This window comes from Convolutriloba macropyga, chromosome 1, assembly GCF_964194025.1.
Source record: "Convolutriloba macropyga chromosome 1, txConMacr16.3, whole genome shotgun sequence".
NCBI classification, from domain to species: domain Eukaryota; kingdom Metazoa; phylum Xenacoelomorpha; order Acoela; family Convolutidae; genus Convolutriloba; species Convolutriloba macropyga.
In genome coordinates this window covers 78,090,841-78,117,096 of record NC_134468.1, presented here as the reverse complement: position 1 = coordinate 78,117,096, position 26,256 = coordinate 78,090,841, and the positions used below count along the sequence as shown (strand labels likewise).

The following is a 26,256-nucleotide window of genomic DNA, read 5'->3' as shown; positions in this document are numbered from 1 at the left end:
CAAGAATTTTTCAATTCATTTTATTTTTCATGTCACGTCTTGACAAACCTATTCTGAATTTTATAATATAAGCATCGGTTTTTCATGATTAAAAGTCCTCGCTCCAACCAGGCGCAAATAAAACAATTGGTAAATATTTTTTTCACACAAAAAAGTTTGTTGCAAAAACTTTATCTCTTGGTCTTTATTTTTTATTCCCCATTCTGTAGGTAATCATTGATAGCAAACAAAAAAATGCCCGGAAATTACTACACGCATACTTTTTGGTTTTTATCCTCTTTTTTATGCACAAGTTTTTCCTGGTTAATATACCCATCACTTCTTTCCTGAAAACACTAATCAGTGAACCGAAACGTAGCTGCTTATAGGAACTACATACGTATCACTATCGTATCAAAATTGCATATAGGGGTGCAACTTTGGAGTTTATGGTATTTTGTAAATAAGTACCATTGCTTTTCGCAAGCTCTTCCATTCTTTTTTTTCAGCTGTAATCGTACTCGATACCGCTCGTTTAATGACCTCTGAGTTCCATTCTTACTACTTCTGACAACTTGATCACTGTGCGAAGCATTTCTCTCTTTTGTTTACATAGTCAATAGTCCACCCCAACTTACATTGATCAAGTTTGTTCCTTTTGTTTACTTAGTCAATATAATCCAGTTTAGATCCTAAACTCTGCGATCTAAATAATCACACAAGAGGCTTCAATGTTAGATAATTTCAACGACTAAAACAGAAATACCACACTCCTCCCTCCTAGAATATGATTCTCCCGAATAATTAAAAAAAACATGTCGGTGCCTGTGCACTAGCAGTTTCTTCCTCACAAGGAGCTATTTATCACGAAATTAGTGAACCTGCTTTAGTGTTGACCATTTAATAGAGCTGCAAGTAAATGAACGTCAGATAATGCCCAGTGCACCGCTTAGTGGTTAAACAATTACTAGAAGATATAAGCAGGTTCAAATATATAAATCTTTCAGTCAGCCAATTGTTTTTGAAGAAAACAACTGGCCGAAAAAAAGTTCACCTTCAAAAGAGTCCTATACCGACAACGCTAAATCTGTCTACACTTAAACTTATTCCGGTCAATTCAATTGAATTTATCATCTTTTTCCATGTGGAGTCCTATTTTAGTTTTTGTCATTTAGAGCATATGCACTTCATTATAAACAGCAGAATTATTGATTCATTTATAAGCTTCTAAATTTATGTATGGCATGATAACTCACAATCATAGGAGATGCGACCTCGACAGATTAGTCTGACTAGTTGTCACCAAAGACAAAACACCTTTACCTTTTTTGTCAACTCTTCTTTTTTTCTCAGATGCCTGAAGGGATGTCCGCCTCCACTCTCAAATTCTGATCTTTTTTGTTTGCGGCACACTACCTTGGATGACTGATACTCGAAATTTAGTTTGTTACCCTTCTCTTTCCGACTGAGAATTGGTTTTTCAGAAAACAGTTTGCACAACTCAGTGTACTCCACTTTTAGACCTCTCTGATTGTCACTCGCCCACAACAATTTCGGAGAAGAGCTACACGACACCTCCGTCCTATAGTGTACTCTACGGTCTTGGCCGGATTAGTTCGTCGTCAACTGGTATCAATCAGTATCTATGGCTTTCTTGACTTCAAAATCCGTGCTTCTGATCAATATCTTCCTTTTAACAAGAACTCACAAGAAATACTAGAGCTACATTTTCTCCAAAATCAATAAAAAAACACATTTCGCGTCATTCGGAAGTTTCAGCTCCAGATCGGTTGCCTTTGAAATTGACAACAGCTCATCGTCATCGGAGTCCATCTTGTTGATGTGCAACACGTCACAATCGGATTCAATTTTTGAATTCTTCCGGGAAAAGACCTCTTCTGCAGTAAGTAATTTGTTCAGTCCCACCATTAGTGACTACTCAACCGAAATTCTTACTCTTTGTTCACTCTCAAGAATTCCAAAACTCGCAGCATAGAAGCTCACTTTCGACTTTTTCTTGTTTAAGTAGTGTAAACGAGGCTCCAAGATTAACTAACAGTTTTTCTTTCAATCTTTTCCCAATAGCCGAGCTTCCAAAGGATACATGACTCTAGGACTGCTGCAGTTAGTGGGTTTCTTTCATTCAGCAATCTTTTACCCTCTGAGCATCCGGACTCCTCTATCTGCTTATCAATCAATCCAAATGCCAAATCAATTAAGTCACAACTACGCTCATCTGGTCCAGCAAAGAGGGATTTTTTTGCTGCCTGTTTAGCTTCAAACTCCTCAGGAAGATCTTTTTCCGCAGTTGATTCGGTTTTCAACACTAAGTCTTCATTCGAGCACTAATCCTCAATCGGTTCCTCATTTTGAAAGTCGTTGACGCTTGCTGTTCTCCCGAAGTATCAAAACAGAAATCATAAATTTGCTATTTTTCATAGCTACCTCCAAGCGCCTTGAGGGTTTCCGAATAGTATTTTTATTGGTTTTTCGGATATTTGCTTTTTCTTTCCATTTCTTGGGAGAAATTTTTCTGGCTAAATTTTTCGGAGTAGTGACCTCTTTTTCTTTGCACTCTGTTTCAACGTAATCGCTGTCTACTATCGAAGCCACGCTTTTACAGCTATTAATCGCCTCCCAAAGCGTATCTCTCGCAGAAATTACAAAACGCTCCTGTAATTTCTCTTATTTTCGTCCCAAAGAACTTACGATCAATCTATCTTTTGCGACGCAATGCTGCCTGACTCTTGGTATAATTCACTAGGAATCGAATTGTCGCTAACAGCAACTCCTGCTGCCGCAGTCGAAATGCAATCTTGGGCAGAAGTCAAATGTTTCTCCAACGTCTATCCACTTGCCAAACTACGGCATGCAAGGACCGGCGGAGTTTTGTTCAAAAGCTGTCAATTTTTCGCGCACGGTTCTTCAACGTTTATTTTGTTTTCGATAGTAGGCTCAAATTTTTCAGAATAACTTTTCTGCTCACCAATATTTGGAACGAACGCGTCATCGTTCAAACAATCGAACATGTTTTGATCGTCGCTATCGGAGAAGCTAAAACTTTCTTTTCTAAAAATTGCATCACCTTCCACCTCACTGTTAGCAGTTTCCGCGAGTGCTTCGCTTCTCAATTTTGAACTGTCCGATTTTGCAATTGTCCAGTGTTGCTGTCCGATTTTAGAATCCCCTCTTGGTGTGGTAACTCCTCTCTGTCAACAATGTCACTTTGAAACACTGAGACTCCTTTGAATTGATTTTCAATTTTTATGTGGCTAGTAATTCAAAGAATCAAGAGCCCAACCACACTATTTATTTGGCAAATATCTCTTGACCTCCTCTTCTGTCCACATGAACACGTCGAAAATATCCAAGAAATACTCACACAATTTCTCCCAAATTTCATATCCAGGAGGAAGGAAAGGTTTTAAAAACTTGAAGTCTGACATTATTCTACAAAGGGCTGCGCTCTACTCTGACTGCTCCTCTGAGGCCTCAACTTCTGCGGCCAACCTTATTAGCTCTTCTTCTCGTCTCTGTCTGAGTAGTCACTTCAATCCATCGGCTCGGGTACTTCCACCACTGTGCTCCGTTAGAATCCTTGTTCCAAGAAAAATCACTGACTGTCTTTCAAAAAAACTCTCCCTCGAAAATGATTGTCTCGGCTGTTCCAATTCCCTAAAACTTTGTCTCTTTGCAGGTCTTACAAGGTCTTCTCGAAAGTCGTCAATGCGTTCATCCGACTGATTTATCGATAGGGTTGCCAGCTTTGCCCAGTGGTTTTCTGTTGGTTTAAGCAGCGTTCACCAGTCTCTCATTACTCGGTCCACACTCGTGTCGTCTAACAATTTTTTGATTAACAACCTTTTTGACAAGAGAGCCCAACCAGGAGTGCCACTGTAGAGTTTCGTATTCTTGACGTTGGAAGGCTTCTAGCTGGTGACTGGCTAGGGCTCAAAATTTTATCAAAATTCCGAAAAAACTGTTTGGTGGATCCTTTGTAGTAGGCAGTGTACTGTGCTGTCCCCCAAAAAAAAATCTCTGGGCTGCTTGAAAACTGGATATTTTGCTTTTTTCTTCGGAGATTTTTTGCCATTTTAAATGCTTTGAATGTGAACAATAACTAATTTGAGAAATTCACGTTTGAAAGTGCTTGTTGGTGGTTGTTCTGACTCTGGTAAAATCGTTACTTCTTTCGTGGAAGTACTTTAAAAAATCAGTTAACGTCTCTTTTTTTGTTTGTTTTAAATCGAAATGAACCATTTGAGTTCCCGCTCTGCTCAATGAATATATCATTGTTCCAGTAGCCAAAAAAAATTTTCAGGTCAACTGGACTTGAGGAAATAGGGTTCTGGGTTCTTGCGGCGGGGTGGGGGTTTGTTTGTGAAACTCCCTTGTGTTCTTCTATTCGCTTCAATTCATCCTCTAGAAGACTTCTTAGCAATAATTGGTCCTACTTCAAATAACGAATTCACTTTAAAGTCGTTATTTCCGCTAAAAATTCTCTTTTGCAAACATTTTCACCTTTTGAATCTCCGTTCTTCCTATACTGCTTTTTCATTACAATAATGATTCCTTCCACTGTATAATTAGCAAAACCATAATAATGTTACTTTTTCTCAGCTCTGGTTTCAAGTAGACACTATGATTTATGCAAACTTCACACGATACACATGACTGACTGAAATATTTTGAAAATCAGAACTCCAACAATTATTTGTGTTAAATACCAAGATCTATACCAGGCTTCTCGTGCAAATATAAAATCACCTTTGATATTTCGCTCAAATTAGTTCTCCTAATAGGGGTGTATCGAGCTTGAATCCAAAAAAACTGATGCAATAAAAATAACCACTATTTCTTCCTGAAAACACCAATCAGTGAACCCAAACTTGGCTGCTTATAGGAAATACTTATTACTATCGTATCAAAATGACTTTTAGGAGATTTGGGGTTTGGGGGTTTGGGGTTTGGGGGATTTAGTAAATAAGTACCCTTGCTTTTCGCAAGCTCTTCCATTCTTTTTTCTGCTGTAATCATACTCGATGCCGTTCGTTTAAAGACTTCTGATTTACTTTCTTACTACTTCTAACACCTCGACCACTGTGCGAAGCTATTCTCTCTTTTCTTTACATAGACAATAGTCCACGCCAACTTACATCAATCAAGTTGGTCCTTTTTTTAATGGTTAATATGCTCCAGATTAGCTCCTAGACTCTGAAAATTAATTAACCACACAAGAAGCTTCAATATCAAATAATTTCATCAACTCAAACGGAATTTCCACACTCGGCCTAATAGTTTATCAAGTGCATCAAAGATAGGAAGGCTAAATTGGAGTTCAATCTTTGTAATATGAAACAAGGTGAATTAAAATTGACTGATTTGTTGTCCAGTTATATAATATCACTAAAGTTGTTTGCTCTCAGTTCACTAGATTGGAGAAAACAATGAACTGATTTGAAATTTTGGGCCCGCAGAAAAAAATCAGTTCTATTACACTTAAAGTCGATGATGACGAAGAATTGAGAAAAAAAGCAGAAATTTTCGTCTCATATCAACAGATTACGTTCTCCAACCAGAAAATTTTTGATGTTAAGTGAGAAAATCAGACAAGATCAGAGGTCTAATTTTTTTAAAAAAAAAATTTTTAAGTCGCGAAATTCTCATCACCATAAAAGTGTACTTTTGATGCGTAATATGCTCTTTGAATTAGCAAAAGTACTTTCACTGACTAGAATCTTCTTCACTTTTCCTATATATTGGAATTTAACATTACGAGGTTGGAACGCTAAGCAATCTTTTTGTTTTGAACATCTTAATATTCATCAAAAGGTACAGAACTCTCAGAAGCAATATGTATTAGTTCGCCTACAAAAATATTCCTTACCTTACTCGGAGAACATTACTCTAGAGACATTCCCCGTTTTAAGATGGCCAGTAGTCTGTTCATGTCACAACTTACAATGGCCAGTCTGATTTTTGAGTCAAAGTTACCTGATGAAAAAATATTTTCCACTGAACTCCCGCCTGCAAGGTTTGCTTCTGCGTGGCCACTTGAAACATTTAATTTGTACAGCAAGTCGTAATCAATAGGTTTTGTGTTAATTGTCTAAAACCTAGTTTAAGAATAAGCGTAAATTTTTTATACTACCATAGTGATTTAAAGTTATAAGCTATGTCAAGCGGACTGGGTGTTAATTCAAATATCCATTACCGTTTTTAGTTTAACTTCCCTATTTCAGGGGCAGTAAATTCGTTCGTTAAGTCCTCATTTTATTTCATTGAGCCGATTCGATCTCATTTACGTTTTGTTCATGTTTTAGACATGAAACTATATGCTTAAAATTCAAACAAATGTTAGCATCCTGTCTTTTCGCGTGATCAGCCTAATTTCCTGTTCTGACTTAATTTGTATATTTAATTTCATTCTTTAATTTGTGTTGCTCAATCTCAGTTGCAATTAAAATTGGCAAAATTATTTTCAAAAGCTAACTCGGAAAAAAAAGTCATACGCGACGCTAATTTCCTATATAAAAAGTAAAATTTAGAAATTTTCTAACTAAATATGCAAAGGCGCGACAACTGCCCACTCTAAGTACGTCAGGGTCAAACGAAACGAGATCGAATCAAATCTAAGGTTCGGTAAAACAACATAACGCAGTCTGCATTTGATGCAAGAAAAACTCCTCTTCACATAGGTGCTTCTGGGAGAAGGCAACCATAATGTCACCTCTTTCATGGGAGAATTGGACAAAAAAAAGGAAACATGCCCCCGCAAGCAAAAGAGGGAAATCAATATGAAGTTCTTCCAAAGGGGCAGACAACAGGAGTCATATACACCCAGAACCTGTATGCCAGTAGCCTGTTCAAAATCACGCAAAAGCAACCGAACGCAATCGAAGGTTTCAAAACCAGCAGCTCAAAGTAACATGGCAGAACAGATGTAAAACGACCGACAAAGTTGGCGTACTTTGTGGTGACAAACCATGGGGTATCTGCGAACAAGAGGCTACTTCACTCCTCTATGTCTGCAATGGCACAGAAGGTTGTAAGGTTTTTAAAAGATAGCAGCCACATTTTCCTATAAAAAAGAAACCGATGAAAGAACTATGAAGAGTCAAATTAAACTTGCATTATTACGTCGAACAATCCAAAAATTGTAATCTATGTGACGAATAAGCAGCATTGATGCGTGACACCTTCATAATAGAATTAATGGAATACAAAACCTAAAAAGAACTACTAAAGGAGACGGTGTTGCCAATCAAAGCCTTGAAGATAGCAATCGACATAGAAATGGTAGCTCAAAAGCAGCGGCGCTTTAATCAAAATCTAAATATTCGCAACACTCAGTCCTTGAAATTAGTTAACAACTTTCGAAAGTGCAGTCGCACCCCAAAATACCAACAACAAACACAAAGTAACAATGGCAACGCGAACGCTTATAATCACTACCAACTCACTAGTGTCTGTGCAAATTGCGGACAACACTGGATTTACAATAACCGTCACATCTGCCCATCAAAAGGAAAGAAAGGCAACAACTGTGGACTCTTAAACCGTTTTGCAAAGAATTAGAGAAACTGGAAAAAGTCTCAATCCCAAGCGCAACCACCCGAACAATCTAACGTCAATCAGTTTGAATCAACATCTGATAATTGTGACGGCGAAGAGTCAGTAAACTACATAACTATTTACAGAGAACTATACGGACAATTAAATGACTTCAGTTATGACAGTGGTTCAGACAACAAAGTCGTAGCTATTTTGATATTTTGAGTGAAACCTGAAATAAATTAGAACCACTCAATGCAAAAACACATTTTCAAGAACTTTTCTCATTTTTGATTATCGACTCCGGTAGTGTCTGTAGCATCACAACCGAATTACTAGCCAAACACATTTTGAGGACTTCCCCAACAGCCCGATGATTTGCATCAACAGACGAAAAAGATCTCAAAACCTTCTCATATGAACCCATCAAGGTCCTCGGTAAACTCGCCGCAACGATCACCTGCAACGATTGGACGTCTGAGGTGCATATCTCACTATCGTAGATGATGGTCACAAAAACATCACAGGAGTCCAACAGCAGTCAATGAGGCGTAAATGTGGTAACAAAATAGATAACTCTACATGAAACTCAAAACAGGCTATGGCGTCGCAATTTCCCGAATTAGTTTAAAGAATTTGACTATTAGAGACCCACATCGTTAAGTCAAAGTTTCATCAAATTTTTACAGCGAAGCATTAAGAAGGCCATCGCTTTCCCATTGTTATGCAACCTAGGTATACGGATAAACTTGGCCAATTGCAAAAAGAAGTTCACATTGGAAAAATGACTAGGTGTTCTGACAAAACTTTCATCTCGCTCATTCTTATTGCAGTAAGGAAAAAGCAATCTATAAAACTAGCCTTGGATTCCAAAGTTCTCAAAACATCGATTCATAAAAATAAGTATCAGATGCCTATCGTAGAAATTTTAGTTGACTTTGTTTCTCAACATTTACCAGATACATAAAATGGCCAACAAGCTTTTTTTTCAACCATACACCCTAAATAAGCACATACTCAAGTACAATTACATAAAAACACTGTATTTCCAATATTATTTGTGGTGAATCTACTGGTACATACAGATTTAAAATAGATTTTTACAGCCTCAATGGAGTACACACTGATATGCTTTCAAAATACATATTGTATCCAAGACGATAACTTTTAGTAGGTACTGGATCAAAATCCGACCATATTAATTATGTTACTAAATGTTAAAAAAGTTAGATGAAGACAATTTGCGCATCTATTGTCAAAAGTGCCGTTTTGTTGAGTCACAAACTGAATGTATCGATCACTAAAACCCTAAGTCAGTTAGACGCTAGAGTAAAGTGTGATGCTTCATCTTCTGAACTTTGTGCTGCACTAAAAGAAAACGCCCCTGATGGTTGGAAACCTAATACAATCGCGTCACGTTTTCTTAATACCACAGAAGAACGATACAGTGTAAAGGGTTGGAAGTACTGGGAATAGTATGGTCTATTGACTATTCCACCTACTACCTATACGATAGAGATTTTATAGTAACTACTGACCCTAGCGCTGTATTAACAATACTTCATTATTATTAACAATGAACAATATTATCGCTGTTAACAATATTAACAATAAACACTAAGAACATAGTTCTTTGTATGCAATTCCAACTTCTGCGTGCCCACTTGAAATATTTAATTAGCTCAGCAAGTGGTAACCAATAAGCCAAAGGGGCTTTAACTGCCTCAAAACTAGTTTAGGTATAAGCGTAAAGTTTTTATACTATTATAGTGATTAACAGTTAGAAGCAATGTAATACGGAAAGGGTATTAATAACAAACGGAAAAACTAAATGAACGAATTCACTGTCCTTAAAATAGAGAAGTTAAACTAAAAACGGTAATGAATCTTTATTCATTACCGTTTTTAGTTTAACTTCTAAATTTTAAGGGCAGTAAATTCGTTCATTTAGTCTTCATTTTATTTCATTGAGCAGATTTGATCTGATTTCCGTTTTGTTCATGTTTTAGACGAGAAACTATTTGCCTACAATTTAAACAAATTTTAGCCTCCTGTCCTGTCGCGTGACCAGCATATGATCATCCTAACTTCCTATTCTGACTTAATTTGTTTATTTAGTTTCATTCTTTCATTTGTGTCGCTAAATCTCAGTTGCAATTAAAATTAGCAAATCTATTTTCAGAAGCTAAATCAGAAACTCAGTTAGTCTATCGCGATGCAAATTCCCTAAATCAAAAGTAAAATTTATAATTTTTCTGACTAAACTTGCAGTGGCGAAGCAGTTGCCTACTCTAAGTAGGGCAGCGTCAAACGAAACGAGACCACATCAAGTATAGGGTTCGGCAGTACAACATGGCGCAGTCAGCAGTTGATGCAAGAAAAACCCTTTTGGGAGAAAGCAACAATAATGCCACCTCTTTCATGGGAGAATTGGACAAAACAAAGGAAACATTCCCTGCTAGCAAAAGAGGGAAATCAAAATGAAATTCTTCTAAAGGGCGGACAACAGGAGTCATATACACCCAGGACCTGTACACGAATAGGTTGTTCAAAATCACGTAAAACAAAAACAACCGAACGCGATCGAAGGTTTCGAAACCGGCAGCTCAAAGTAACATGGCAGAACAGATGTAAAAAGACCGACAAATTTGACGTCCTTTGTGGTGACAAACCATGGGTTATCTGCGATCAAAAATGTTATTCACTCCTCTATGTCTGCAATGGCACAGCTGGTTGTAAGATTTTTAAAAGATAGCAGCCACATTTTCCTATAGAAAAGAAACCGATGAAAGAATTATGAAGAGTCATGGAAAATTTTTTAAATAAAACTTGCATTATTACGTCCTACCGGTTCGTCACTTTCTCTTCAAAACAACATAATAAGAATCTGTCGAGAGTTTCTACGGGAGACTCATCGAACAATCCAAAAATTGTGATCTATGTGACGAAGAAGCCGCATTGATGCGTGACACCTTCATAATAGAATTAATGGAGTACAAAACCTAAAAAGAACTACTAAAGGAGACAGTGTTGCAAATCAAAGCCTTGGAGATAGCAATCGACATAGAAATCGTAGCTCAAAACCAGCAGCGCTTTAATCAAAATCTAAATATTAGCAACCCTCAGTCCTTGAAATTAGTTAACAACTTTCAAAATTGCAGTCGCACCCCAAAATACCAACAACAAACACAAAGTAACAATGGCAACGCGAACGCTTATAATGAATACCAACTCACTAGTGTCTGTGCAAATTGCGGACAACACTGGATTTACAATAACGGTAACATCTGCCCAGCAAAAGGAAAGAAAGGCAACAACTGTGGAATCTTAAACCATTTTGCAAAGAGTTAGAGAAAATCGAAAAAGTCTCAATCCCAAGCGCAACCACCCAAACAATCTAACGTCAGTCAGTTTGAATCAACATCTGATAATTGTGACGGCGAAGAGTCAGTAAACTACATAACTATTTATAGAGAACTATACGGACAATTAAATGACTCCAGTTATGACAGTGGTTCAGACAACAAAGTCGTAGCGATTTTGAGTGAAACCTGAAATAAATTGGAACCACTCAATGCAAAAACCCATTTTTAAGAACTTTTCTCATTTTTGATTATCGACTCCGGTAGTGTCCGTAGCATCACAACCGAATTACTAGCCAAACACATTTTGAGGACTTCCCCAACAGCCCGATGAATTGCATCAACAGACGAAAAAGATCTCAAAACCTTCTCGTATGAACCAATCAAGGTCCTCGGTAAACTCGCCACAAAGATCACCTGCAACGAATGGACGTGTGAGGTGCATATCTCACAATAGTAGATGATGGTCACAAAAACATCAGAAGACGGAATCTTTTCAGCGGTCTTGGACTCGCTGTAGTCCAACAGCAGTCAATGAGGCGTAAATGTGTTATCAAAATAGATAAATCTACATGTAACTCAAAACAAGCTACGGCGTCGCAATTTCCCGAACTAGTTCCAAGAATTGGACTATCAGAGACCCAGATCTTTAAATCAAAGTTTCATCAAAATTTTATAGCGAAGCATTAAGAAGGCCATCGCTTTCCGATTGTTAAGCAACCTAGGTTTACGGATAAAATGGGCCAATTGCAAAGAGAACGCAACATTAAAAAAAACTAGGTGTTCTGACAAAACTTTCATTTCGCTCTTCTTATTACAGTAAAGAAAGACCAATCTATAAAACTAGCCTTAGATTCCAAAGTTCTCAAAAAATCAATTCGTAAAAAAATAAGTATCAGATGCCTAACATAGAAAGGTTAGTTGATTTTGTTTCTCAACATCTAGCAGTTACACAAAAAGGCCAACAAGCATATTTTTCAACCATACTACCTAAACAAGCATATAGTCAACTTTAATTAGATAAAGACACTGCAAAAAACTGTATTTCTAATATTATTTGTGGTGAATCTACAGGTACAAACAGATTTAAAACAGGTTTTTACAGCCTCATTGACATGTCTGCAGAATTTCAAAAAGGCAATGGATTAGGCACTGATATGCTTTCAAAATACATATTGTCTCCTAGACGATAATTTTATTAGGTACTGGATCTGAATTCGACCATATTAATTATGTTGCTAAATGCTAAAAAAAGCTTGATGAAGACAATTTGCGCATCTATCGTCAAAAGTGCCATTTTGCGAAGTCAGAAACTGAATGGCTCGATCAACATAACCATAAATTAAGTAGAACTCTCCGTAAAGTGTGATGCTTCACATTCTGAAATTGGTGCTGCACTTAAAGTAAACTCTCCTGATGGTTGGAAACCTATTACAATCGCGTCACGTTTTCTAAATACCACAGAAGAACAATACAGTGTAAACGGTTGGCACTACTAGGTCTAGTACGTTCTATTGACTATTTCAAATACTACCTATACGTTACAGATTTTATAGTAACTACTGACCATATTGCTTTATTAACATTTTTTCATTATTAACAATCTCCTGGTTGATGGATAGATTGTTTCCCTTCAGTTTCAATATAGAACATAAGCCAGGAACAAAGATGGGTTTAGTTGATTACATCTCCCGAAATCCTTTGGCAGGAGCAAAGAAACTTTTCGCATATGACGAACAGCTTGTGGTTGCAACAATTTCTAAATTTCGACACTCATTGAAACAATTTATTCAACCTAAATCACTAGTTTTGAAAAAAACTTGACACCATAAAAATACACAATACTCTCATTACACAATTAAACAAGGATTTTGGCATCGCAGACACTGACCCCTAAAAACAAAAATTTAAAATTCAAGAATGAATTCGTCACATTGCTATCACCACTTTCTAAATCCTCAACGTCGATTGCATCGCAAATTACAATAGAACTTAATCACAATAGTTTCAATTCAAAATGGTCACTCGCGTCGTATTTGCCCTCATCACTTTTTGAACCACAATTTGCACTAAATACCATACCAATAAAATATCAGATTCCATTAACAAATTCACTGTAAATGCCTTGCAAGAGTAAGACACAACGAATGTGAACAAGCTGAACATTTAACTCCAATAAACCTCATATTTGATACCAATTCAACTAATCACCACAAAAAATCTAAGTCAAGCCCGAAAATCAAATGTTTTAACTATAAAGACCAAACATCCAAAAATAACTAGCTTTTTCCCCATTAAATTCTAGTAATCACACACACTGAATTAAACCTGATCAACACTTTATCTAAAAGACCTCAAAGAGAATTGTCCAAAACAACTCCAATCAAAGCTCGATTAACTGTCTCGGATAACTTTCCATCAAACAACACCAGGCACAAATTATACTTTTACAACAGAAAAAACTCCTTCAACAAAGCATTATATACAGCCAAAGATTTAAGATTGTCTGAAACATTCTTAGATGCTTAGATTCTTAGCAATCGAGTGTTTAGCAAAAACTCTTAGCAATCCTGACGGGGAAAGATACAATATTAAAGGAAGTTCGTGATTGTGTGCTGAGGAATGATGAGGCTAGAGAGAATGACATCAGCCCATACATCCATTCATATTGGAGAGAAATGAGTGTAAAATACGGTTGCCTCTGCCTCGACGAACGGAAAACAATCCCAAAAGTGATCAAGGATGCTGTTGTTGAGAATATACACTCGACGCGTCCGGGAATATGTTCGCCATATATCCACCGCGATTTAGTGCAAAAGCTAAGGAGAGCAAAATCTGTAAAGATATCGGTAAGAATTGAAAACCATTGATTCCGCATAGCAAACGGTCACCACTTGTTAATTGCGTTGAATCGAACGAAGGATTGCAAATAGATATTGGCGGTCCCATTTTTAACGAAAAAACTTTTCTTAACAGGCCTTGAGAGATATTCTAAAAATCCCACAACAGATAGTAGATAACACACACACACACACGCACACACACACACACACACACACACACACACACACACACACACACATATATATATATATATGAATACGGTGTTCAATTACATTAGAGCAGGCTAGGAGCTTTAAAAAAACTTGAAGAATTTCCCGAAAAAATACTGAAACAATTATGCTCCTGCACTTGACCAGAGGGCAATTGGTGTCGTAGAACGTCTCATTCGAATTATAAAAAGAGAATTATCATGCATGATAGCTCGTTTAAATGAAAACATTATTCGACAACATGAAAAGCATACAATCGGTTAAAAATTAAGAATAACAAAACAAATGCATTTAATATAACACATTCGAGGCGCCTCTTGACAGAAAGGGCATTACATCAGCTTCTAAGATTGCAATTAAACCAAACAGTATAAACCTAATTATTCTAAAATAATCAAATTTTATTTAGACGAGGATGCAATCACAGGACGATCCTACTTATCTGACACACTGGGTAGACACAGAGATGTGCCCAGATGAGAAATAGTTGAAATAGAGAAGGTCATTTGCACCGCAAACGCTAAAGCACACGCTCAGCAAACAGCAACAGAAAGTACAGGATGACGAGAGTCGACTCATGTGGTCGGTAGTACTGTCGAGACCAACTCCTCGTACTGAGCGTAGTGTTCAGGTCAAAACTTCCCGCAAAATTACTGCCTCTAATAGACAAAAAAGAAACCTCGACGGTTTTGTATGAGGTTTTGGCACCTGCTAGTACGGCGATTAAAGTTAGCCCACAACCAGCGTCATCAAAGTACCAAACAAGCTGGAGGTCGGAGTCCAAAGTTCGGAAATCGCAAAATTTGGAACAACACATGATCGGGATACAGAAATAGAACAATATAAGAAGCGAAGGTCACCCAAATCAACAAAAAGACCACGGAGCAAAAAATTCTGAATCATAAAGGAATTTGTTGCGAAAGAATCTGGGCAGTAAAAAGATTAAACGTTCGAGAAAACAGGCAAATGACTTTAGCGTTATTTCTTTGGCAAGATCATGTATACCCAAAGCGAGCCCGAAAAATGCGCACACCGAAGCGCAATTCAAAACTTGATCAACACTGACCCGATCACACTTCAGTCCAAATCAGCCAATTGCAATGCCCGCCACCCATCTCACAATGTCGCCACCAACCGCGGTGCAAATAACCCCAATTTTGCGTAAAGAGATACAAACGCTACAAAAAAGCGATACCACAGACTCTAAATCTTCCCCAGTTAGAGGAAGTAAAAGACAGAAAAAAACAGAGAAAGTCAGAGAGCCAGCAAACATAAAAATTTGTAGAATTTATTCAACCATCCCCGGCTATTCGTCTGAAATACCAATTACAGATACAACTTTTAGTGGATCAGCATGTCCCCACAACCCGAATGAACGCGGACAATTGACCCGCATCCTAACATCCATATTGAAAAAGAGATGAACGTAGATTAGGCGGAACAACGCCAGGAATATGAATCTCACTAAAAGCTTCACTAAAAGTAAAATTCTTTTTATTCTACCGTGAATAAGTACAAGTTTTCTGATTTTACTTTATTATAACCTTCATTATTTCTCCACAAAAGGGGAAATGTCATGCGGACGGGATATAAAAACAAATATTCATTAATGTATTTAGTTTAACTTCCCTATTTCCAGGGCAGAACCTTAGTTCTTTTTGTCTCCATTTTATTTCATTTAGCAGATTTGACCTGACTTTCATTTTGTTCATGTTTTAGACAGGAAAAGTCGTCTGTTAGCTTCCTGTTTTGTGACGTGATCAGCTTATGATCACCCTAACTTCCTATTCTGATTTAATTTGTAATGTGTAATGTTAGTTTCATTCTTTCTTTTGTGTTGATAAATCACAGTTGCAATTAAAGTTAGCAAATTGCTTTACAAAAGCTAAGTCAGAAACTCAGTTAATCATTCGCGACACGAATTCCCTAAATCAAAATTAAAAATTAGAATTTTACCAAGTAAACTTGCAAACGCGACGAAATATTTGGCAGTACAACTAGCTACAAATGTGTAACGTTATTCTTCTCAGATTTGATTTTTGGGTGCGAGTGGTTTTCAGACTATACAGGATAATTTCAGCATGGGCGATCTCTCTGACCTCTATATAATCATAATGAAGAAAAAATGTACATAAAGAAAATTAAAATTTTCTGGAGATGTAATGTTTTATAGCTGAATTAAATTTTCACTCCTAAAATGTACCGGTTCAGTGCTGAAAAGCTTTGAGACCAAAGTCCGGGTTGTTAACAGATTTTACAAGACGTAGAAATTCTGCTATTCCAATTCTGTATTCTGAGAGGAGCTTCCGACAGTCGAGGAAAACACTTCACTGCCTGGCCGAATGTTGTTCTTGTCACGGAACTTCTACAACCTCGGGTTAATAACAATCTCATTTTATTGCAAAATAGTTTTTTGTGTCATTTAGGTTCCAATTCATTTTAATTAAAGGAAAATTGAAATTTTTGAGAAAAGCGAAATCACTACTTTTATACTAAAATTTTCAGAATTATGTACAAAAGTATTAGGACTCCGCAAATCTCAATTTTTATAAATTTCTCATAGATTACTAAGGTTTATGTCTCTTGTGATTCTGTTTCAGAGTACAGCTCTAAAAAAACTTGTAACAGTGCTCCCAAAAGTGCACTGCCGTTCGCCAGCTGAGTGTACCAGAGCCCTTGCTTCGGAATACAGTTGCGGTTTACCTGAAAAAGTAATTGGGATAAATGCAATCAACTTGCAGCACTCTAATTTCGTTTTGGCTTATAAATTGTTACAGCGTTACGGTATCACCTCATCTGCTCCCCAAACTGTGGGACAACTTGTAAATCTGTTGATAGAAATACTTGGTCTTACAAATCCGACCTGGTCGCAATTGCACAATTTTTGCGAATTTCTTGTAGTGCAAAGTAAAGCATGTGAGCAGAATGTGTTTGTTTCTCAGCCTGATTTCAAGGGTTTGGACACTTTCCTCATCAAGCACTGCATATTTCCGATGGCATTGGACTTGACGTTGCCTTCTCTTAATGTGTCAGAAAGTAGTAGCTTGTTTGTTGCATTGAGTAACAGCACCCTCGCCACCCCCACCTACAACACTCTTCAAATACGGCGCAAATGGGAGCAGCAGCCGCATCCGTTTGTATTCTTCAATGCAGATCACACCACTTTCACATTCATGGGAGTCAAAATAGAGAGGGGGAATTTGTGCACGTGGGATACGGAGTCAAACACGTACAGAATTGCGGCTCACAATGTAATGTCCGAAGAGCTTTCGGGACGCATCAGGCAGCAGAATCAACTGAGGTCGGAGGGTTGCAGAGACATTTTGAATGAGAATTTCAATGACCTCTCTGAAGTAGACAAACGTGAAAAGCTTTGCCGAGTCATTGGGGTGACCAAGCATGCGGATCGTAAGATTCAATTTGACCCAAACTACGAACTAACTCAGGACAACGTGATGAAACTACTGGCAATATACATGAGATTCCGCTGCAACATTCCAGTCGTGATCATGGGAGAGACAGGTTGTGGGAAGACCCGGCTCATCGAGTATCTCTGCGACCTGATCCAGGCTAAAAGCGCTAGACCTGAGTGCGTGAACAAGAAAATTGTCAGAGTGCATGGAGGCATGGATTCAGAAGAGATTGGGAGACACGTGAATGAAGCTGAAAATTTGGCAATTGAGAACAGCAGAAATGCTACTGATGGACAAGAGATGTTCACTGTTCTATTCTTTGACGAGGCCAACACCACTGAGGCTATCAGCACAATCAAAGAGACTATTTGCGATGGGCGAATCAATGGTCGCAGGATAAACAACCGATGCGGACTCAGAATCGTCATAGCTTGTAACCCATACCGCAAACATTCACAGGACTCCATCAGAAAACTTGAAAGCCAAGGCCTGGGCTTCCACGTGAAACCCAGTGAAACGAAACATAAACTGGATGAGAGCATTCCTTTGAGACATCTGGTATACAGAGTGAACCCGCTTCCACCGAGCCTTCTCCCTCACGTGTGGGATTTCGGACAGCTCTCTAGTGAGACTGAGTACAAATACATTCAACATATTGTGCGGCGAAGCCTGACAGCTGAGCTCAATTTCACAGCAGAGGACGTTGCTTTTGTATGCGAGGTGCTTCACGCCTCTCATAAGTTTGTGAGAAAATCAAACACACAGCAGTTCACAAGCCTCAGAGATATCGAGAGAGCAATGTTGGTTTCCAAATTCTTCCACAAACTATTTAAACAGGTACACAACATCTTCCACTAATTAATTAAAAAGACCTCCCGTCTTACCGAAGCCTTGAACGTTAGCTGCTCAAGACAAAAATAATAATAACAATAATAAATTGCTGAACGTTAGCTGCTCAAGACAAAAATAATAATAACAATAATAAGTTTTTTGCTATCAAGCAACACAAAAGAAGTTTATTTACTGTGCACAAAAATATGTACAATGAAGTTCAACAGAAAAAAGGGCACGCCATAAGATCATCAGTTGATCCGTTTTCAGGTCCCTCAAAATGTAGGAATATCATAGAACTGCTGATTACGAACCGAAAGAAATTTATTATAGTATTTGAAGTATAAATCATGATTGGCTAAATCAAAAAATAAATTGATAATTGAGTGCAGGGGTCTACATTTAGACGGACTTAAAAGAAATAATTTGAAAAGTCTTGGTTGTCAATTATGCACTTTCTTAAAAACATTGCAAAAAATTTTTATTTGCTGATTTGTCATTTTTAAAATCGTATTTACAAAGGAAAGTTCAAGAAAAACAAACAATTGCAACATTTTTCGAACCTTTAACCTCAATCGGTTTGTCACATTTTATTGATCACCGCAATCTAGACAGGTTGTTTTTCTTCTTTTATTTACTCTGTTTAATTCGTTATCATTCAAGGAGGATTTTACGTGACTAACAACACATTGGCCTCTTGGCATTTTATTGAACAGCTTAAATTTTTTGCACAAATGTAGTTCTTTTGCTGAAATCAGATTAAATTTTCTCCTTAGATAGCTCATTGAGTTGAACGTTCTTCAATTAAAAATTATCCTTATGAGATTTTTTAATTTTATCTATCACTGACTCTATCTATGAAATATCTGACAAAACAGAACTTCAATAAATCAGTATACCATATTGCACTACCGGTTGAACATAACTCTTAAAACCTGAATCATTTGACTTTTCCTCAATCTTTTCAATCTATAGAACAGTCCACTGAATTTTATTAGTTTTTGTTTAAGCACTTCAATATGATTTTTGAAGGACAATTTTTTATCTATTGTTATTCCAAGGTAACGTATTGAGTCACCGTTTTCAATTCTTTCTTTATCGATGTCATTATGTTCTTTTTTGCAGTAAATTTTACTTTTCCCAAAAAACATTGATTTTGTTTTCTCAGTATTGATTGCTAAATTAGTTTTAGTTAACCACTGATTACATTTTTCTAATTGCGTTTTGTGTTTCATCACAACATCTTCGGCTCTAGCTGGAGTTTCAATCACTGTGTCGCCTGCAAAAGATATGATGTTAGACTCAAGATTAGATAAATTGTCAACATCTTGCATATTGCTCAAATCATTCCCGTATATTATGAAAACCAGAGGACCGAGTACCGAGCCCTGGGGAACTCCAATATCAATAAAAGCAGTACTTGAAACAACTTCTGCGTTTTGAACAAACTGAGAGCGGTTGGTTAGGTATGATTTAAACATATTGAAGACATGGCTCTCAAACGAATAGTATAATATTTGCCTAATGGTACTGTATGGTCTACAGTTCTAAAAAATTTTGTGAGATCCAGGAAAGTGCAAACAGAAATAACGGATTTATCAGGAGTTCAATCAGAGGGATTAATTTTTGTCGCAGGAGTTCAATAAGAAACAAAACAGCGTCAACTGTACTTCTTTTGGCCCTGAAACCAAACCGAGAGCTTGAGAGCAGATTAAATTTTACTAAAAAAGAAATAATTCTTCTCTGAATCAATTTTCCTCCAAGATTTTTGCTATCGATGGTAATAAGGAAATAGGCCTAAAATTTGATGGTATTGTCTTATCTCCAGACTTGTGAAGTGGAAAATTTTTTGCAATTTTAAGACAATCAGGGAACACGCCAAGATTGAAACTTTCATTGAACCATTTCGATAGAACTGCGCTCGGCACATTAGAAAATTTTTTGATGAAGTAGTAATTGAGGTCATAACAGTCCTCACTGTACTTATTCGGAGCATTATTTATGATATCAAAAACTTCCTTGACTGTAATATTGGTAAGAAGCATAGATTTTTCTGTTATATCGGTTATTTTTAGAAATGATTCTTTTGGTAAATGTGCATTCATTTTCTTTCCAATTGATGTAATAAATTCATTTAAACGACCGATTGAGAACACGATTAAATCAGCTGGATCTATGTATCATAATCATCAGGTACTGAATAATAAAAATCTCATGATTTTTCTCTGACTAGAGTTCTGATCATGACACTTATGTACAATTCTGCACTTAGTCTCATCAATGACTTTCAATTCTCGATATCCGCTGTTAATTGTTAATTTTCTTAGCTTGTTTTCGGCCTTAACAGTATAAACAACAGCCCTGATCTGGGACTTGGAAAAACACGATTAGCAACAGAAAAAATTTTTTCAACAGGAATATAGTTGAATTCATTAATTAAGAGGACTTTAATAAAACAGAATTATAATTAATGTTTGTAGTTGAAAATGTATCAATTTCAGCTACCCATTCACATATTCGCCCATCAAGTTGAATGCTTTTTTTACCTCAACCCCCGCAACCCCCCTCAAATTTGATCTTTCTGTGACCCCTCTTTATTCTTTAAAACCCCCGGAACTCTCTTATCCTCTCTATTGTTATAACTAGTGTTACAAGTACTGTAATCTGTCTCTACTCACTCTGCTCTCATATCTGTCTTTTATTCTAAGCCATAAGTTCAATGCCCATCGGTCTACTTTCAACGCACCCCCCGTAAAAAGTTCCACTTGAAAGTTCTATATTTTGCAATAGTTTCATACGAAAAATGATTTTGTTATTCTCAGTCCAGGTTTCAAAATAAATTATTATTCAAATTTTTCAATTGAAAGACACAATTCAACTTTTCATTGCATTTTCGTAAAAAAGCTGGACGATGGATTTGAAGCGATCATAAAGCACAATCGAAATTGCTTTGTCCATCATGAATCAGTACTGAATCTTTCATGTACTTTTTGAAAGTTATGATTCAGCACTGATTTACACTGACAGTAGGGCTCAAGCTGCAATTTTGCCAAGACGTTTTACTAATATTTAGGTTCTGTAGATGCCTTATATACAGTTAAAGTACCTAAACTTTAACTGAATTTACATCAACAAAAAGAATTAGGGGCTCATCGCTTCCATTGTGGTACTACTTTTTGCTCCAACTTTTCCACTTAAATAATGGAAGTTTCTAGCTGTCTAATATCGAAACACCATTAACTGATATCTGTTTTTGCTCATTCTAGTGCGTAACTCGGGGTTGTCTGCCACATATGGTTAAAAACTGTTAAAAATTATACAGAAAAACCACATAATCTAAATTGTACACAACATAAGATTGACACAAATTGACAAAAATGTCTGGAGAATCAAGGCTTCGAGAACAAAAAAGAACTTGAGAACAAGACGCCCGAGCTTGATAGCTAAGGATCGACTGGTGTAATGGTTAGGACACTAGCCTTGAAGGTAAGTGACGATGAGTCGATTCTATTACGGGTCCATTTTCTCATTAATTAGCGCGCTTAGACCTGCAATGAAAAACTGTGCTATAAAAATTGGATTTCAGAGATCGGTTAGCAAAGTACCTGCACGGTTTTCTATTTCCAGTAACAAAATTTCGGTAACTTAAATAACTCCTGAAAGCACAATTATCAAAATTAGTGAAGACACAATTTTATGATCAAGTAATTATTCCCCTTTTACAGCAGATTTTGATGTATAAATGTAAAGATTTTTCATCGATGCGAATGAACGAATCAATAGATAATGTTTTTTTGAAAAAGAGAAATGTAAAACTCCAAAAGGATTTTTAGTGCTTTTTTTAACACTATGTGAACTTTTTTTTTGAACAATTGTGAACTTTGTCTGTGTTTGACCTGAACAGCATAAACAACAGCAATGATCTGGGATTTGGAAAAAAAAACACGAGAGGCAACAGAAGAAAGTAATTCAACGAGAGTTTAGATGAATTATTTTGAACTAAATAGTTAAGAGGAATTTAACAAAACAGAATTAAAAATAAAATTTGTAGTTAAAAGTGCTTCAATTTCAGCTACCCATTCCATTCACCCATTCGCCCATCAAGTTGATATCTTTTCTCCCTCGAACCCCCCGCCAAATATGATCCCAAATATGATCTTTCTGTGACCCCTTTTTATTCTGTAAAGCCCCCGAAACTCTCTTTATCCTCTCTATTGTTACAACTAGTGTTATAACTACTGTTGTTATACTCCTGTTTACTGACAGTGGGCTATAGGGAATTGATCGTTGTGGACTTTTGGCAATTGAATCGGCTCTCATCATAATCCGTTTCCACTCAATCTGCTCTCTTTCTATCAGTAGTAATGTTATTTACTGGGAATTTAACGGGGGGGGGACAAAAAAGTGTTACTGAGAATTTAACGGGGTGGGACAAAAAAGTGTTACTGGGAATTTAACGGGGGGGGGGGACAAAAAAGTGTTACTGGGAATTTAGAGGCGGGGGGGGGGACAAAAAAGTGTTACTGAGAATTTAACGGGGTGGGACAAAAAAGTGTTACTGGGAATTTAAAGGGGTGGGACAAAAAAGTGTTCCTGGGAATTTAACGGGGTGGGACAAAAAGTGTTACTGGGAATTTAGAGGCGGGGGGGACAAAAAAGTGTTACTGAGAATTTAACGGGGTGGGACAAAAAAGTGTTACTGGGAATTTAAAGGGGTGGGACAAAAAAGTGTTCCTGGGAATTTAACGGGGTGGGACAAAAAAGTGTTACTGGGAATTAAAGTGCGGGGGGACAAAAAAAGTGTTACTGGGAATTTAACGGGGTGGGACAAAAAAGTGTTACCGGGAATTTAACGGGGTGGGACAAAAAATGTTACTGGAAATTTAACGGGGTGGGACAAAAAATTGTTACTGGGAAATTAACGGGGGGGGGGACAAAAAAGTGTTACTGGGAATTTAAGGGCGGGGGGACAAAAAAGTGTTACTGAGAATTTAACGGGGTGGGACAAAAAAGTGTTACTGGGAATTTAAAGGGGTGGGACAAAAAAGTGTTCCTGGGAATTTAACGGGGTGGAACAAAAAAGTGTTACTGGGAACTTAACGGGGGGGGGACAAAAAAGTGTTACTGGGAATTTAAGGGCGGGGGGACAAAAAAGTGTTACTGGGAACTTATCGGGGTGGGACAAAAAAGTGTTACTGGGAATTTAACGGTGGGGGGGACAAAAAAGTGTTACTGGGAATTTGGAGGCGGGGGGGGGACAAAAAAGTGTTACTGAGAATTTAACGGGGGGGGGACAAAAAAAGTGTTACTGGGAATTTAACGGGGTGGGACAAAAAAGTGTTACCGGGAATTTAACGGGGTGGGACAAAAAATGTTACTGGAAATTTAACGGGGTGTGACAAAAAATTGTTACTGGGAAATTAACGGGGGGGGGACAAAAAAGTGTTACTGGGAATTTAACGGGGGGGGGGACAAAAAAAGTGTTACTGGGAATTTAACGGGGTGGGACAAAAAAGTGTTACCGGGAATTTAACGGGGTGGGACAAAAAATGTTACTGGAAATTTAACGGGGTGGGACAAAAAATTGTTACTGGGAAATTAACGGGGGGGGGGGACAAAAAAGTGTTACTGGGAATTTAAGGGTGGGGGGACAAAAAAGTGTTACTGAGAATTTAACGGGGTGGGACAAAAAAGTGTTACTGGGAATTTAAAGGGGTGGGACAAAAAAGTGTTCCTGGGAATTTAACGGGGTGGAACAAAAAAGTGTTACTGGGAACTTAACGGGGGGGGGGACAAAAAAGTGTTACTGGGAATTTAAGGGCGGGGGGACAAAAAAGTGTTACTGGGAATTTAACGGGGGGGGGGACAAAAAAGTGTTACTGGGAATTTAGAGGCGGCGGGGACAAAAAAGTGTTACTGAGAATTTAACGGGGTGGGACAAAAAAGTGTTACTGGGAATTTAAAGGGGTGGGACAGAAAAGTGTTCCTGGGAGTTTAACGGGGTGGGACAAAAAATTGTTACTGGGAATTTAACGGGGGGACAAAAAGTGTTACTGGGAATTTAAGGGCGGGGGGCCAAAAAGTGTTACTGGCAATTTAACGGGTTGGGACAAAAAAGTGTTACTGGGAAATTAACGGGGTGGGACAAAAAATGTTACTGGGAAACTAACGGGGTGGGACAAAAAATTGTTACTGGGAATTTAACGGGGGGGGGCAAAAAAGTGTTACTGGGAACTTAAAGACGGGGGGACAAATAAGTGTTACTGGGAATTTAACGGAGTGGGACAAAAAAGTGTTACTGGGAATTTAACGGGTTGGGACAAAAAATGTTACTGGGAATTTAACGGGGTGGGACAAAAAAGTGTAACTGGGAATTTAACGGGGTAGGACAAAAAAGTGTTACTGGGAATTTAACGGAGGGGACAAAAAAGTGTTACTGGGAATTTAAAGGCGGGGGGGGGTCAAATAATTGTTACTGGGAATTTAACGGGGTAGGACAAAAAAGTGTTACTGGGAATTTAACGGGGTGGGACAAAAAAAGTGTTACTGGGAATTTAACGGGGGGGGGGACAAAAAAGTGTTACTGGGAATTTAAGGGCGGGGGACAAAAAAGTGTTACTGGGAATTTAACGGGGTGGGACAAAAAAGCGTTACTGGCAATTTAACGGGGGGGGGACAAAAAAGTGTTACTGGGAATTTAGAGGCGGGGGGGGGACAAAAAAGTGTTACTGAGAATTTAACGGGGGGGGGACAAAAAAGTGTTACTGGGAATTTAACGGGGGTGGGACAAAAAATTGTTACTGGGAATTTAACGGGGGGGGGACAAAAAAGTGTTACTGGGAATTTAAAGGGGTGGGACAAAAAAGTGTTCCTGGGAATTTAACGGGGGTGGGACAAAAAATTGTTACTGGGAATTTAACGGGGGGGGGGGGGTGCAAAAAAGTGTTACTGGGAATTTAAGGGCGGGGGGCCAAAAAGTGTTACTGGGAATTTCACGGGGTGGGACAAAAAAGTTTTACTGGAAAATTAACGGGGTGGGACAAAAAATGTTACTGGGAAATTAACGGGGTGGGACAAAAAAGTGTTACTGGGAAATTAACGGGGTGGGACAAAAAATGTTACTGGGAAATTAACGGGGTGGGACAAAAAAGTGTTACTGGGAATTTAACGGGGGGGGGGCAGAAAAGAGTTACAGGGAACTTAAAGACGGGGGGACAAATAAGTGTTACTGGGAATTTAACGGGGTGGGACAAAAAAGCCTTCCTGGGAATTTAACGGGGTGGGACAAAAAATTGTTACTGGGAATTTAACGGGGGGGACAAAAAAGTGTTACTGGGAATTTAAGGGCGGGGGGCCAAAAAGTGTTACTGGGAATTTAACGGGGTGTGACAAAAAATGTTACTGGGAATTTAACGGGGTGGGACAAAAAAGTGTTACTGGGAATTTAAGGGCGGGGGGCCAAATAGTGTTACTGGGAATTTAACGGGGTGGGACAAAAAAGTGTTACTGGGAATTTAACGGGGTGGGACAAAAAAGTGTTACTGGGAAATTAACGGGGTGGGACAAAAAATGTTACTGGGAATTTAACGGGGTGGGACAAAAAAGTGTTACTGGGAAATTAACGGGGTGGGACAAAAAATGTTACTGGGAAATTAACGGGGTGGGACAAAAAAGTGTTACTGGGAATTTAACGGGGGGGGGGGCAAAAAAGTGTTACTGGGAACTTAAAGACGGGGGGACAAATAATTGTTACTGGGAATTTAACGGGGTGGGACAAAAAAGTGTTACTGGGAATTTAACGGGGCGGGACAAAAAATGTTACTGGGAATTTAACGGGGTGGGACAAAAAAGTGTTACTGGGAATTTAACGGGGTAGGACAAAAAAGTGTTACTGGGAATTTAACGGAGGGGACAAAAAAGTGTTACTGGGAATTTAAAGGCGGGGGGGGGGGTCAAATAAATGTTACTGGGAACTTAACGGGGTGGGACAAAAAAGTGTTACTGGGAATTTAACGGGGTGGGACAAAAAAGTGTTACTGGGAATTTAACGGGTGGGACAAAAAA

General features: G+C 37.9%; 1 protein-coding gene across 1 annotated transcript in view; it reads left to right on the top strand.

Moving 5' to 3' along the window:
* Positions 1-26,256, top strand: part of LOC142350937 (E3 ubiquitin-protein ligase rnf213-alpha-like) — a 147,274-nt gene that overhangs the window by 80,484 nt on the left and 40,534 nt on the right. The window contains exons 7-8 of the mRNA XM_075402994.1: positions 16,200-16,325; positions 16,549-18,198. Of these exons, the coding sequence (XP_075259109.1) occupies positions 16,200-16,325; positions 16,549-18,198 (1,776 nt within the window). The remainder of the gene's footprint in view (positions 1-16,199; positions 16,326-16,548; positions 18,199-26,256) is intronic.